Raw genomic sequence first — 14264 nt, 5'->3', positions numbered from 1 at the left:
TGTGTGTGAGTGTGAGTGTGGGGGTGTGTGTGTGTGAGTGTGTGGGTGAGTGTGTGGGTGTGAGTGTGGGTGTGTGTGAGTGTGAGTGTGGGGGTGTGTGTGGGTGAGTGTGTGTGTGTGTGAGTGTGTGTGTGAGTGTGTGGGTGAGTGTGTGGGTGTGAGTGTGGGTGTGTGTGAGTGTGAGTGTGGGGGTGTGTGTGGGTGAGTGTGTGTGTGTGTGAGTGTGTGTGTGTGTGAGTGTGTGAGTGTGAGTGTGTGTTGGGGGGGGTGTGTGAGTGTGTGGGTGGGTGTGGGGGTGTGTGTGGGGGTGTGTGTGGGGGGTCCCTGTGACGGTGATGTCATTGCTGTGGTGCTGATGTTGCTCCGGGATCGCTCCCAGTCGCTGCAGAAGCCGCCGGCGATGGACGGGGCTGGAGCCGGAGCCGGGGACCGACCCGGGGCTGGAGCCGGGGCTGGAGCCGGGGCTGGAGCCGGGGATGGAGCGGGTCGCTGCGGCCGGGAATCGCCGGCTCAGGCCGTTGACAAACTGCGGGAGGTTTTTGATGCAGTGTCCGCCGACAGCCCGGGCTTTATCCGGGTGGACACCTTCATCCACATCGGGCTGCAGTTCATGGACGGGCAGGAGGTGAGCGCCCGGCTCCGGGACCGGGATCGGGACCGGGACCGGGATCGGGGTCGGTGTAGGGACCCTCTTTGTTCCCGGGGACATGGGGCTCACACCCGCTTAATGGGCACGGGGTGTGTCGGCCTCGTCTGTTATTGGGGACAGTGTACCCAGATATTGTCTGTTATTGGGGACAGTGTACCCTGATCCTGTCTGTTATTGGGGCGTGTACCCAGATCCTGCCTGTTATTGGGGTCAGTGTACCCTGATCCTGTCTGTTATTGGAGGCAGTGTACCCAGATCCTGTCTGTCATTGGGGTCAGAATACCCTGAACCTGTCTGTTATTGGGGTCAGTGTACCCTGATCCTGTCTGTTATTGGGGACAGTGTACCCAGATCCTGCCTGTTATTGGGGACAGAGTACCCAGATCCTGTCTGTTATTGGGGACAGTGTGCCCAGATCCTGTCTGTTATTGGGGACAGTGTACCCAGATCCTGTATGTTATTGGGGACAGTCTACCCAGATACTGTCTGTTAATGGGGACAGTGTACCCAGATCCTGTCTGTTATTGGGGACAGTGTACCCAGATACTGTCTGTTATTGGGGACAGTGTACCCAGATGCTGTCTGTTATTGGGGACAGTGTGCCCAGATCCTGTCTGTTATTGGGGTCAGTGTATCCTGATCCTGTCTGTTATTGGGGACAGTGTACCCTGATCCTGTCTGTTATTGGGGACAGTGTACCCAGATGCTGTCTGTTATTGGGGACAGTGTACCCAGATCCTGTCTGTTATTGGGGACAGTGTACCCAGATGCTGTCTGTTATTGGGGACAGTGTACCCGGATACTGTCTGTTATTGGGGACAGTGTACCCTGATCCTGTATGTTATTGGGGACAGTGTACCCAGATACTGTCTGTTATTGGGGACAGTGTGCCCAGATACTGTCTGTTATTGGGGACAGTGAACCCTGATCCTGTCTGTTATTGGGGACAGTGTACCCAGATACTGTCTGTTATTGGGGACAGTGTACCCTGATCCTGCCTGTTATTGGGGACAGTGTATCCAGATCCTATATGTTATTGGGGACAGTGTACCCTGATCCTGTCTGTTATTGGGGACAGAGTACCCAGATACTGTCTGTTATTGGGGACAGTGTACCCTGATCCTGTCTGTTATTGGGGACAGTGTACCCAGATACTGTCTGCTATTGGGGACAGTGTACCCAGATGCTGTCTGTTATTGGGGACAGTGTACCCTGATCCTGTATGTTATTGGGGACAGTGTACCGTGATCCTGTCTGTTATTGGGGACTGTGTACCCAGATCCTGCCTGTTATTGGGGACAGTGTACCCTGATCCTGTCTGTTATTGGGGACAGTGTACCCTGATCCTGTATGTTATTGGGGACAGAGTACCCAAATCCTGTCTGTTATTGGGGCGTGTACCCAGATCCTGTCTGTTATTGGGGACAGTGTACCCAGATCCTGCCTGTTATTGGGGACAGTGTGCCCAGATCCTGTCTGTTATTGGGGAGTGTACCCTGATCCTGTCTGTTATTGGGGACAGTGTACCCAGATCCTGTCTGTTATTGGGGACAGTGTGCCCTGATCCTGCCTGTTATTGGGGACAGTGTGCCCTGATCCTGTCTGTTATTGGGGACAGTGTACCCAGATGCTGTCTGTTATTGGGGACAGTGTACCCGGATACTGTCTGTTATTGGGGACAGTGTACCCTGATCCTGTATGTTATTGGGGACAGTGTACCCAGATACTGTCTGTTATTGGGGACAGTGTGCCCAGATACTGTCTGTTATTGGGGACAGTGAACCCTGATCCTGTCTGTTATTGGGGACAGTGTACCCAGATACTGTCTGTTATTGGGGACAGTGTACCCTGATCCTGCCTGTTATTGGGGACAGTGTATCCAGATCCTATATGTTATTGGGGACAGTGTACCCTGATCCTGTCTGTTATTGGGGACAGAGTACCCAGATACTGTCTGTTATTGGGGACAGTGTACCCTGATCCTGTCTGTTATTGGGGACAGTGTACCCAGATACTGTCTGCTATTGGGGACAGTGTACCCAGATGCTGTCTGTTATTGGGGACAGTGTACCCTGATCCTGTATGTTATTGGGGACAGTGTACCGTGATCCTGTCTGTTATTGGGGACTGTGTACCCAGATCCTGCCTGTTATTGGGGACAGTGTACCCTGATCCTGTCTGTTATTGGGGACAGTGTACCCTGATCCTGTATGTTATTGGGGACAGAGTACCCAAATCCTGTCTGTTATTGGGGCGTGTACCCAGATCCTGTCTGTTATTGGGGACAGTGTACCCAGATCCTGCCTGTTATTGGGGACAGTGTGCCCAGATCCTGTCTGTTATTGGGGAGTGTACCCTGATCCTGTCTGTTATTGGGGACAGTGTACCCAGATCCTGTCTGTTATTGGGGACAGTGTGCCCTGATCCTGCCTGTTATTGGGGACAGTGTGCCCTGATCCTGTCTGTCATTGGGGTCAGACTACCCTGATCCTGTCTGTTATTGGGGTCAGAGTACCCTGATCCTGTCTGTTATTGGGGAGTGTACCCTGATCCTGTCTCTTATTGGGGACAGAGTACCCAGATCCTGTCTGTTATTGGGGAGTGTACCCTGATCCTATCTGTTATTGGGGACAGTGTACCCAGATCCTGTCTGTTATTGGGGAGTGTACCCTGATCCTGTCTCTTATTGGGGACAGAGTACCCAGATCCTGTCTGTTATTGGGGACAGAGTACCCAGATACTGTCTGTTATTGGGGAGTGTACCCTGATCCTATCTGTTATTGGGGACAGTGTACCCAGATCCTGTCTGTTATTGGGGAGTGTACCCTGATCCTGTCTCTTATTGGGGACAGAGTACCCAGATCCTGTCTGTTATTGGGGACAGAGTACCCAGATACTGTCTGTTATTGGGGACAGAGTACCCAGATCCTGTCTGTTATTGGGGACAGTGTACCTTGATCCTGCCTGTTATTGGGGACAGAGTACCCAGATCCTGTCTGTTATTGGGGACAGTGTACCCAGATCCTGTCTGTTATTGGGGACAGTCTACCCAGATACTGTCTGTTAATGGGGACAGTGTTCCCAGATCCTGTCTGTTATTGGGGACAGTGTACCCTGATCCTGTCTGTTATTGGGGACAGTGTACCCAGATACTGTCTGTTATTGGGGACAGTGTACCCAGATGCTGTCTGTTATTGGGGACAGTGTGCCCAGATCCTGTCTGTTATTGGGGTCAGTGTATCCTAATCCTGTCTGTTATTGCGGACAGTGTACCCTGATCCTGTCTGTTATTGGGGACAGTGTACCCAGATGCTGTCTGTTATTGGGGACAGTGTACCCAGATCCTGTCTGTTATTGGGGACAGTGTACCCAGATGCTGTCTGTTACTGGGGACAGTGTACCCAGATGCTGTCTGTTATTGGGGACAGTGTACCTAGATACTGTCTGTTATTGGAGACAGTGTACCCTGATGCTGTATGTTATTGGGGACAGTGTACCCAGATACTGTCTGTTATTGGGGACAGTGTACCCAGATACTGTCTTTTATTGGGGACAGTGAACCCTGATCCTGTCTGTTATTGGGGACAGTGTACCCAGATACTGTCTGTTATTGGGTACAGTGTACCCAGATCCTGTATGTTATTGGGGACAGCGTACCCTGATCCAGTCTGTTATTGGGGACAGTGTATCCAGATCCTGTATGTTATTGGGAACAGTGTACCCTGATCCTGTCTGTTATTGGGGACAGTGTACCCAGATCCTGTCTGTGATTGGGGTCAGTGTACCCTGATCCTGTCTGTTATTGGGGACAGTGTGCCCAGATCCTGTCTGTTATTGGGGAGTGTACCCTGATCCTATCTGTTATTGGGGACAGTGTACCCAGATCCTGTCTGTTATTGGGGTCAGAATACCCTGATCCTGTCTGTTATTGGGGTCAGTGTACTCTGATCCTGTCTGTTATTGGGGACAGTGTGCCCTGATCCTGTCTGTTATTGGGGACAGTGTACCCAGATCTTGTCTGTTATTGGGGAGTGTACCCTGATCCTATCTGTTATTGGGGACAGTGTACCCAGATCCTGTCTGTTATTGTGGACAGTGTACCCTGATCCTGTCTGTTATTGGGGACAGTGTGCCCTAATCCTGTCTCTTATTGGGGACAGTGTACCCTGATCCTGTCTGTTATTGGGGACAGTGTGCCCTGATCCTGTCTGTTATTGGGGACAGTGTACCCAGATCCTGTCTGTTATTGGGGACAGTGTGCCCTGATCCTGTCTGTTATTGGGGACAGTGTACCCTGATCCTGTCTGTTATTGGGGACAGTGTACCCAGATCCTGTCTGTTACTGGGGACAGTGTGCCCAGATCCTGTCTGTTATTGGGGACAGTGTACCCTGATCCTGTCTGTTATTGGGGACAGTGTACCCAGATCCTGTCTGTTATTGGGGACAGTGTACCCTGATCCTGTCTGTTATTGGAACAGTGGACCCAGATTCTGTCTGTTATTGGGGACAGTGTACCCAGATCCTGTCTGTTATTGGGGACAGTGTGCCCTGATCCTGTCTGTTATTGTGGTCAGTGTACCCAGATCCTGTCTGTTATTGGGGACAGTCTACCCAGATCCTGTCTGTTATTGGGGACAGTGTGCCCTGATCCTGTCTGTTATTGTGGTCAGTGTACCCAGATCCTGTATGTTATTGGGACAGTGTACCCAGATCCTGTCTGTTATTGGGGACAGTGTACCCTGATCCTGTCTGTTATTGGAACAGTGTACCCAGATTCTGTCCGTTATTGGGGACAGTGTACCCAGATCCTGCCTGTTATTGGGGACAGTGTACCCTGATCCTGTCTGTTATTGGGGACAGTGTACTCAGATCCTGTCTGTTATTGGGGACAGTGTGCCCAGACCCTGTCTGTTATTCGGGACAGTGTACCCAGATCCTGTCTGTTATTGGGGACAGTGTACCCAGATCCTGCCTGTTATTGGGGACAGTGTGCCCAGACCCTGTCTGTTATTGGGGACAGTGTACACAGATACTGTCTGTTATTGGGGACAGAGTACCCTGATCCTGACTGTTATTGGGGACAGTGTACCCTGATCCTGTCTGTTATTGGGGACAGTGTACCCAGATCCTGTCTGTTATTGGGGACAGTGTACCCAGATCCTGCCTGTTATTGGGGACCGTGTGCCCAGACCCTGTCTGTTATTGGGGACAGTGTACACAGATACTGTCTGTTATTGGGGACAGAGTACCCTGATCCTGACTGTTATTGGGGACAGTGTACCCTGATCCTGTCTGTTATTAGGGACAGTGTACCCAGATCCTGTGTGTTATTGGGAACAGTGTACCCAGATCCTGTCTGTTATTGGGGACAGTGTACCCTGATCCTGTCTGTTATTGGGGACAGTCTACCCAGATCCTGTCTGTTATTGGGGACAGTGTACCCAGATGCTGTCTGTTATTGGGGACAGTGTGCCCAGATCCTGCCTGTTATTGGGGACAGTGTACCCTGATCCTGTCTGTTATTGGGGACAGTCTACCCAGATCCTGTCTGTTATTGGGGACAGTGTGCCCTGATCCTGTCTGTTATTGGGGACAGTGTACCCTGATCCTCTCTGTTATTGGGAACAGTGTACCCAGATCCTGTCTGTTATTGGGGACAGTGTACCCAGATACTGTCTGTTATTGGGGACAGTGTACCCAGATGCTGTCTGTTATTGGGGACAGTGTGCCCAGATCCTGTCTGTTATTGGGGTCAGTGTATCCTGATACTGTCTGTTATTGGGGACAGTGTACCCTGATCCTGTCTGTTATTGGGGACAGTGTACCCAGATGCTGTCTGTTATTGGGGACAGTGTACCCAGATCCTGTCTGTTATTGGGGACAGTGTACCCAGATGCTGTCTGTTACTGGGGACAGTGTACCCAGATGCTGTCTGTTATTGGGGACAGTGTACCCAGATACTGTCTGTTATTGGGGACAGTGTACCCTGATCCTGTATGTTATTGGGGACAGTGTACCCAGATACTGTCTGTTATTGGGGACAGTGTACCCAGATACTGTCTGTTATTGGGGACAGTGAACCCTGATCCTGTCTGTTATTGGGGACCGTGTACCCAGATACTGTCCGTTATTGGGTACAGTGTACCATGATCCTGTATGTTATTGGGGACAGTGTACCCTGATCCTGTCTGTTATTGGCGACAGAGTACCCTGATCCTGTTTGTTATTGGGGACAGTGTACCCTGATCCTGCCTGTTATTGGGGACAGTGTATCCAGATCCTGTATGTTATTGGGGACAGTGTACCCTGATCCTGTCTGTTATTGGGGACAGAGTACCCAGATACTGTCTGTTATTGGGGACAGTGTACCCTGATCCTGTCTGTAATTGGGGACAGTGTACCCAGATCCTGTCTGTTATTGGGGACAGTGTACCCAGATCCTGTATGTTATTGGGGACAGTGTACCATGATCCTGTCTGTTATTGGGGACAGTGTACCCTGATCCTGTATGTGATTGGGGACAGTGTACCCAGATGCTGTCTGTTATTGGGGACAGTGTACCCTGATCCTGTATGTTATTGGGGACAGTGTACCCAGATACTGTCTGTTATTGGGGACAGTGTACCCAGATGCTGTCTGTTATTGGGGACAGCGTACACTGATCCTGTATGTTATTGGGGACAGTGTACCCTGATCCTGTCTGTTATTGGGGACTGTGTACCCAGATCCTGTCTGTTATTGGGGACAGTGTACCCTGATCCTGTCTGTTATTGGGGACAGTGTACCCTGATCCTATATGTTATTGGGGACAGTGTACCCTGATGCTGTCTGTTATTGGGGCGTGTACCCAGATCCTGTCTGTTATTGGGGACAGTGTACCCAGATCCTGCCTGTTATTGGGGACAGTGTACCCAGATCCTGTCTGTGATTGGGGTCAGTGTACCCTGATCCTGTCTGTTGTTGGGGTCAGTGTACCCTGATCCTGTCTGTTATTGGGGACAGTGTGCCCTGATCCTGTCTGTTATTGGGGACAGTGTACCCAGATCCTGTCTGTTATTGGGGAGTGTACCGTGATCCTATCTGTTATTGGGGACAGTGTACCCAGATCCTGTCTGTTATTGGGGAGTGTACCCTGATCCTGTCTGTTATTGGGGACAGTGTGCCCAGATCTTGTCTGTTATTGGGGAGTGTACCCTGATCCTATCTGTTATTGGGGACAGTGTACCCAGATCCTGTCTGTTATTGTGGACAGTGTACCCTGATCCTGTCTGTTATTGGGGACAGTGTGCCCTGATCCTGTCTCTTATTGGGGACAGTGTACCCTGATCCTGTCTGTTATTGGGGACAGTGTGCCCTGATCCTGTCTGTTATTGGGGACAGTGTACCCAGATCCTGTCTGTTATTGGGGACAGTGTACCCTGATCCTGTCTGTTATTGGGGAGAGTGTGCCCTGATCCTGTCTGTTATTGGGGACAGTGTACCCTGATCCTGTCTGTTATTGGGGACAGTGTACCCAGATCCTGTCTGTTACTGGGGACAGTGTGCCCAGATCCTGTCTGTTATTGGGGACAGTGTACCCTGATCCTGTCTGTTATTGGGGACAGTGTACCCAGATCCTGTCTGTTATTGGGGACAGTGTACCCTGATCCTGTCTGTTATTGGAACAGTGTACCCAGATTCTGTCTGTTATTGGGGACAGTGTACCCAGATCCTGTCTGTTATTGGGGACAGTGTGCCCTGATCCTGTCTGTTATTGTGGTCAGTGTACCCAGATCCTGTCTGTTATTGGGGACAGTCTACCCAGATCCTGTCTGTTATTGGGGACAGTGTGCCCTGATCCTGTCTGTTATTGTGGTCAGTGTACCCAGATCCTGTATGTTATTGGGACAGTGTACCCAGATCCTGTCTGTTATTGGGGACAGTGTACCCTGATCCTGTCTGTTATTGGAACAGTGTACCCAGATTCTGTCTGTTATTGGGGACAGTGTACCCAGATCCTGCCTGTTATTGGGGACAGTGTACCCTGATCCTGTCTGTTATTGGGGACAGTGTACTCAGATCCTGTCTGTTATTGGGGACAGTGTACCCAGATCCTGTCTGTTATTCGGGACAGTGTACCCAGATCCTGTCTGTTATTGGGGACAGTGTGCCCAGACCCTGTCTGTTAATGGGGACAGTGTACACAGATACTGTCTGTTATTGGGGCCAGAGTACCCTGATCCTGACTGTTATTGGGGACAGTGTACCCTGATCCTGTCTGTTATTGGGGACAGTGTACCCTGATCCTGTCTGTTATTGGGGACAGTGTACCCAGATACTGTGTGTTATTGGGAACAGTGTACCCAGATCCTGACTGTTATTGGGGACAGTGTACCCTGATCCTGTCTGATATTGGGGACAGTCTACCCAGATCCTGTCTGTTATTGGGGACAGTGTACCCAGATCCTGTCTGTTATTCGGGACAGTGTACCCAGATCCTGCCTGTTATTGGGGACAGTGTACCCTGATCCTGTCTGTTGTTGGGGACAGTCTACCCAGATCCTGTCTGTTATTGGGGACAGTGTGCCCTGATCCTGTCTGTTATTGGGGACAGTGTACCCTGATCCTCTCTGTTATTGGGAACAGTGTACCCAGATCCTGTCTGTTATTGGGGACAGTGTACCCAGATCCTGTCTGTTATTGGGGACAGTGTACCATGATCCGGTCTGTTATTGGGGACAGTGTGCCCAGACCCTGTCTGTTATTGGGGACAGAGTACACAAATACTGTCTGTTATTGGGGACAGAGTACCCTGATCCTGTCTGTTATTGGGGACAGTGTACTCTGATCCTGTCTGTTATTGGGGACAGTGTACCCAGATCCTGTCTGTTATTGGGGACAGTGTACCCAGGTCCTGTCTGTTATTGGGGACAGTGTACCCAGATCCTGTCTGTTATTGGGGACAGTGTACCCTGATCCTGTCTGTTATTGGGGACAGAGTACCCAGATCCTGTCTGTTATTGGGGACAGTGTACCCTGATCCTGTCTGTTATTCGGGGCAGTGTACCCAGATCCTGTCTGTTATTGGGGTCAGTGTACCCTGATCCTGTCTGTTATTGGGGACAGTGTACCCTGATCCTGTCTGTTATTGGGGACAGTGTGCCCAGGTCCTGCCTGTTATTGGGGACAGTGTACCCAGATCCTGTCTGTTATTGGGGACAGTGTACCCAGATCCTGTCTGTTATTGGGGACAGAGTACCCAGATACTGTCTGTTATTGGGGACAGAGTACCATGATCCTGTCTGTTACTGGGGACAGTGTACCCAGATCCTGTCTGTTATTGGGGACAGTGTACCTAGATCCTGTCTGTTATTGGGGTCATTGTACCCAGATCCTGTCTGTTATTGGGGACAGTGTGCCCAGATCCTGTCTGTTATTGGGGACAGTGTACCATGATCCTGTCTGTAATTGCGGACAGTGTACCCAGATCCTGTCTGTTATTGGGGACAGTGTACCCTGATCCTGTCTGTTATTGGGGACAGTGTACCCACATCCTGCCTGTTAATGGGGACCGTGTGCCCAGATCCTGTCTGTTATTGGGAACAGTGTACCCAGATCCTGTCTGTTATTGGGGACAGTGTACCCAGATCCTGTCTGTTATTGGAGACAGTGTACCCTGATCCTGTCTGTTATTGGGGTCAGTGTACCCTGATCCTGACTGTTATTGGGGTCAGTGTACCCAGATCCTGCCTGTTATTGGGGACAGTGCAGCCTGATCCTGTCTGTTATTGGCGACAGAGTACCATGATCCTGTCTGTTACTGGGGACAGTGTACCCTGATCCTGTCTGCTATTGGGGACAGTGTACCCAGATCCTGTCTGTTATTGGGGTTAGTGTACCCAGATCCTGTCTGTTATTGGGGACAGTGTACCCAGATCCAGTCTGTTATTGGGGACAGTGTACCCAGATCCTGTCTGTTATTGGAGACAGTGTACCCTGATCCTGTCTGTTATTGGGGTCAGTGTACCCAGATCCTGCCTGTTATTGGGGACAGTGCAGCCTGATCCTGTCTGTTATTGGCGACAGTGTACCCAGATCCTGTCTGTTATTGGGTACAGTGTACCCAGATCCTGCCTGTTAATGGGGACAGTGTGCCCTGATCCTGTCTGTTATTGGGGACAGTGTGCCCAGACCCTGTCTGTTATTGAGGCCAGAGTACCCAAATACTGTCTGTTATTGGGGACAGAGTACCCTGATCCTGTATGTTATTGGGGACAGTGTACCCAGATCCTGTCTGTTACTGGGGACAGTGTACCATGATCCTGTCTGTTATTGGGGACAGTGTACCCAGATCCTGTCTGTTATTGGGGACAGAGTACCCTGATCCTGTCTGTTATTGGGGACAGTGTCCCCAGATCCTGTCTGTTATTGGGGTCAGTGTACCCAGATCCTGCCTGTTAATGGGGACAGTGTGCCCAGATCCTGTCTGTTATTGGGGACAGTGTACCATGATCCGGTCTGTTATTGGGGACAGTGTGCCCAGACCCTGTCTGTTATTGGGGACAGAGTACCCAGATCCTGTCTGTTATTGGGGACAGAGTACCCTGATCCTGTCTGTTATTGGGGAAAGTGTACCCTGATCCTGTCTGTTATTGGGGACAGTGTACCCAGATCCTGTCTGTTATTGGGGACAGTGTACCCAGGTCCTGCCTGTTATTGGGGACAGAGTACCCAGATCCTGTCTGTTAGTGGGGACAGTGTACCCAGATCCTGTCTGTTATTGGGGACAGAGTACCCAGATCCTGTCTGTTATTGGGGACAGAGTACCCTGATCCTGTCTGTTATTGGGGAAAGTGTACCCTGATCCTGTCTGTTATTGGGGACAGTGTACCCAGATCCTGTCTGTTACTGGGGACAGTGTACCCAGATCCTGTCTGTTATTGGGGACAGTGTACCCTGATCCTGTCTGTAATTGGGGACAGTGTACCCAGATCCTGTCTGTTATTGCGGACAGTGTACCCTGATCCTGTCTGTTAATGGGGACAGTATACCCAGATCCTTCCTGTTAATGGGGACAGTGTACCCAGATCCTGTCTGTTATTGGGGACAGTTTACCCAGATCCTGTCTGTTATTGGGGACAGTGTGCCCAGACCCTGTCTGTTATTGGGGACAGAGTACCCAGATACTGTCTGTTATTGGGGACAGAGTACCCTGATCCTGTCTGTTATTGGGGACAGTGTACCCAGATACTGTCTGTTACTGGGGACAGTGTACCATGATCCTGTCTGTAATTGCGGACAGTGTACCCAGATCCTGTCTGTTATTGGGGACAGTGTACCCTGATCCTGTCTGTTATTGGGGACAGTGTCCCCAGATCCTGTCTGTTATTGGGGACAGTGTACCCACATCCTGCCTGTTAATGGGGACCGTGTGCCCAGATCCTGTCTGTTATTGGGAACAGTGTACCCAGATCCTGTCTGTTATTGGGGACAGTGTACCCAGATCCTGTCTGTTATTGGAGACAGTGTACCCTGATCCTGTCTGTTATTGGGGTCAGTGTACCCAGATCCTGCCTGTTATTGGGGACAGTGCAGCCTGATCCTGTCTGTTATTGGCGACAGTGTACCCAGATCCTGTCTGTTATTGGGGACAGTGTACCATGATCCTGTCTGTTATTGGGGTCAGTGTACCCAGATCCTGCCTGTTATTGGGGACAGTGCAGCCTGATCCTGTCTGTTATTGGCGACAGAGTACCATGATCCTGTCTGTTACTGGAGACAGTGTACCCAGATCCTGTCTGTTATTGGGGACAGTGTACCCTGATCCTGTCTGCTATTGGGGACAGTGTACCCAGATCCTGTCTGTTATTGGGGTTAGTGTACCCAGATCCTGTCTGTTATTGGGGACAGTGTACCCAGATCCTGTCTGTTATTGGGGACAGTGTACCCAGATCCTGTCTGTTATTGGAGACAGTGTACCCTGATCCTGTCTGTTATTGGGGTCAGTGTACCCAGATCCTGCCTGTTATTGGGGACAGTGCAGCCTGATCCTGTCTGTTATTGGCGACAGTGTACCCAGATCCTGTCTGTTATTGGGGACAGTGTACCCAGATCCTGCCTGTTCATGGGGACAGTGTGCCCAGATCCTGTCTGTTATTGGGGACAGTGTACCCAGATCCTGTCTGTTATTGGGGACAGTGTGCCCAGACCCTGTCTGTTATTGAGGCCAGAGTACCCAAATACTGTCTGTTATTGGGGACAGAGTACCCTGATCCTGTATGTTATTGGGCACAGTGTACCCAGATCCTGTCTGTTACTGGGGACAGTGTACCATGATCCTGTCTGTTATTGGGGACAGTGTACCCAGATCCTGTCTGTTATTGGGGACAGAGTACCCTGATCCTGTCTGTTATTGGGGACAGTGTCCCCAGATCCTGTCTGTTATTGGGGTCAGTGTACCCCGATCCTGCCTGTTAATGGGGACAGTGTGCCCAGATCCTGTCTGTTATTGGGGACAGTGTACCATGATCCGGTCTGTTATTGGGGACAGTGTGCCCAGACCCTGTCTGTTATTGGGGACAGAGTACCCAGATCCTGTCTGTTATTGGGGACAGAGTACCCTGATCCTGTCTGTTATTGGGGACAGTGTACCCTGATCCTGTCTGTTATTGGGGACAGTGTACCCAGATCCTGTCTGTTATTGGGGACAGTGTACCCAGGTCCTGCCTGTTATTGGGGACAGAGTACCCAGATCCTGTCTGTTAGTGGGGACAGTGTACCCAGATCCTGTCTGTTATTGGGGACAGAGTACCCAGATCCTGTCTGTTATTGGGGACAGAGTACCCTGATCCTGTCTGTTATTGGGGAAAGTGTACCCTGATCCTGTCTGTTATTGGGGACAGTGTACCCAGATCCTGTCTGTTACTGGGGACAGTGTACCCAGATCCTGTCTGTTATTGGGGACAGTGTACCCTGATCCTGTCTGTAATTGGGGACAGTGTACCCAGATCCTGTCTGTTATTGGGGACAGTGTACCCTGATCCTGTCTGTTAATGGGGACAGTATACCCAGATCCTTCCTGTTAATGGGGACAGTGTACCCAGATCCTGTCTGTTATTCGGGACAGTTTACCCAGATCCTGTCTGTTATTGGGGACAGTGTGCCCAGACCCTGTCTGTTATTGGGGACAGAGTACCCAGATACTGTCTGTTATTGGGGACAGAGTACCCTGATCCTGTCTGTTATTGGGGACAGTGTACCCAGATACTGTCTGTTACTGGGGACAGTGTACCATGATCCTGTCTGTAATTGCGGACAGTGTACCCAGATCCTGTCTGTTATTGGGGACAGTGTACCCTGATCCTGTCTGTTATTGGGGACAGTGTACCCAGATCCTGTCTGTTATTGGAGACAGTGTACCCTGATCCTGTCTGTTATTGGGGTCAGTGTACCCTGATCCTGTCTGTTATTGGGGTCAGTGTACCCAGATCCTGCCTGTTATTGGGGACAGTGCAGCCTGATCCTGTCTGTTATTGGCGACAGTGTTCCCAGATCCTGTCTGTTATTGCGGACAGTGTACCATGATCCTGTCTGTTATTGGGGACAGTGTGTGCCCAGATCCTGTCTGTTATTCGG

The 14264-nt window shown here is 50.7% G+C and overlaps 1 protein-coding gene across 1 annotated transcript in view; it reads left to right on the top strand.

Moving 5' to 3' along the window:
• Positions 1 to 355: 355 nt before the first annotated feature.
• The window catches only part of LOC132827933 (rab11 family-interacting protein 4B-like), a 174373-nt gene continuing 160464 nt past the window's right edge, over positions 356 to 14264 (top strand). Inside the window, exon 1 of the mRNA XM_060844778.1 lies at positions 356 to 625. Within this exon, the coding sequence (XP_060700761.1) occupies positions 356 to 625 (270 nt within the window). The remainder of the gene's footprint in view (positions 626 to 14264) is intronic.

This window comes from Hemiscyllium ocellatum, chromosome 25 (genome assembly GCF_020745735.1).
Source record: "Hemiscyllium ocellatum isolate sHemOce1 chromosome 25, sHemOce1.pat.X.cur, whole genome shotgun sequence".
In the NCBI taxonomy this organism is placed as follows: Eukaryota; Metazoa; Chordata; class Chondrichthyes; order Orectolobiformes; family Hemiscylliidae; genus Hemiscyllium; species Hemiscyllium ocellatum.
Note: the sequence above shows the minus strand (reverse complement) of the source record. Positions and strands in the feature narration are given on the sequence as shown.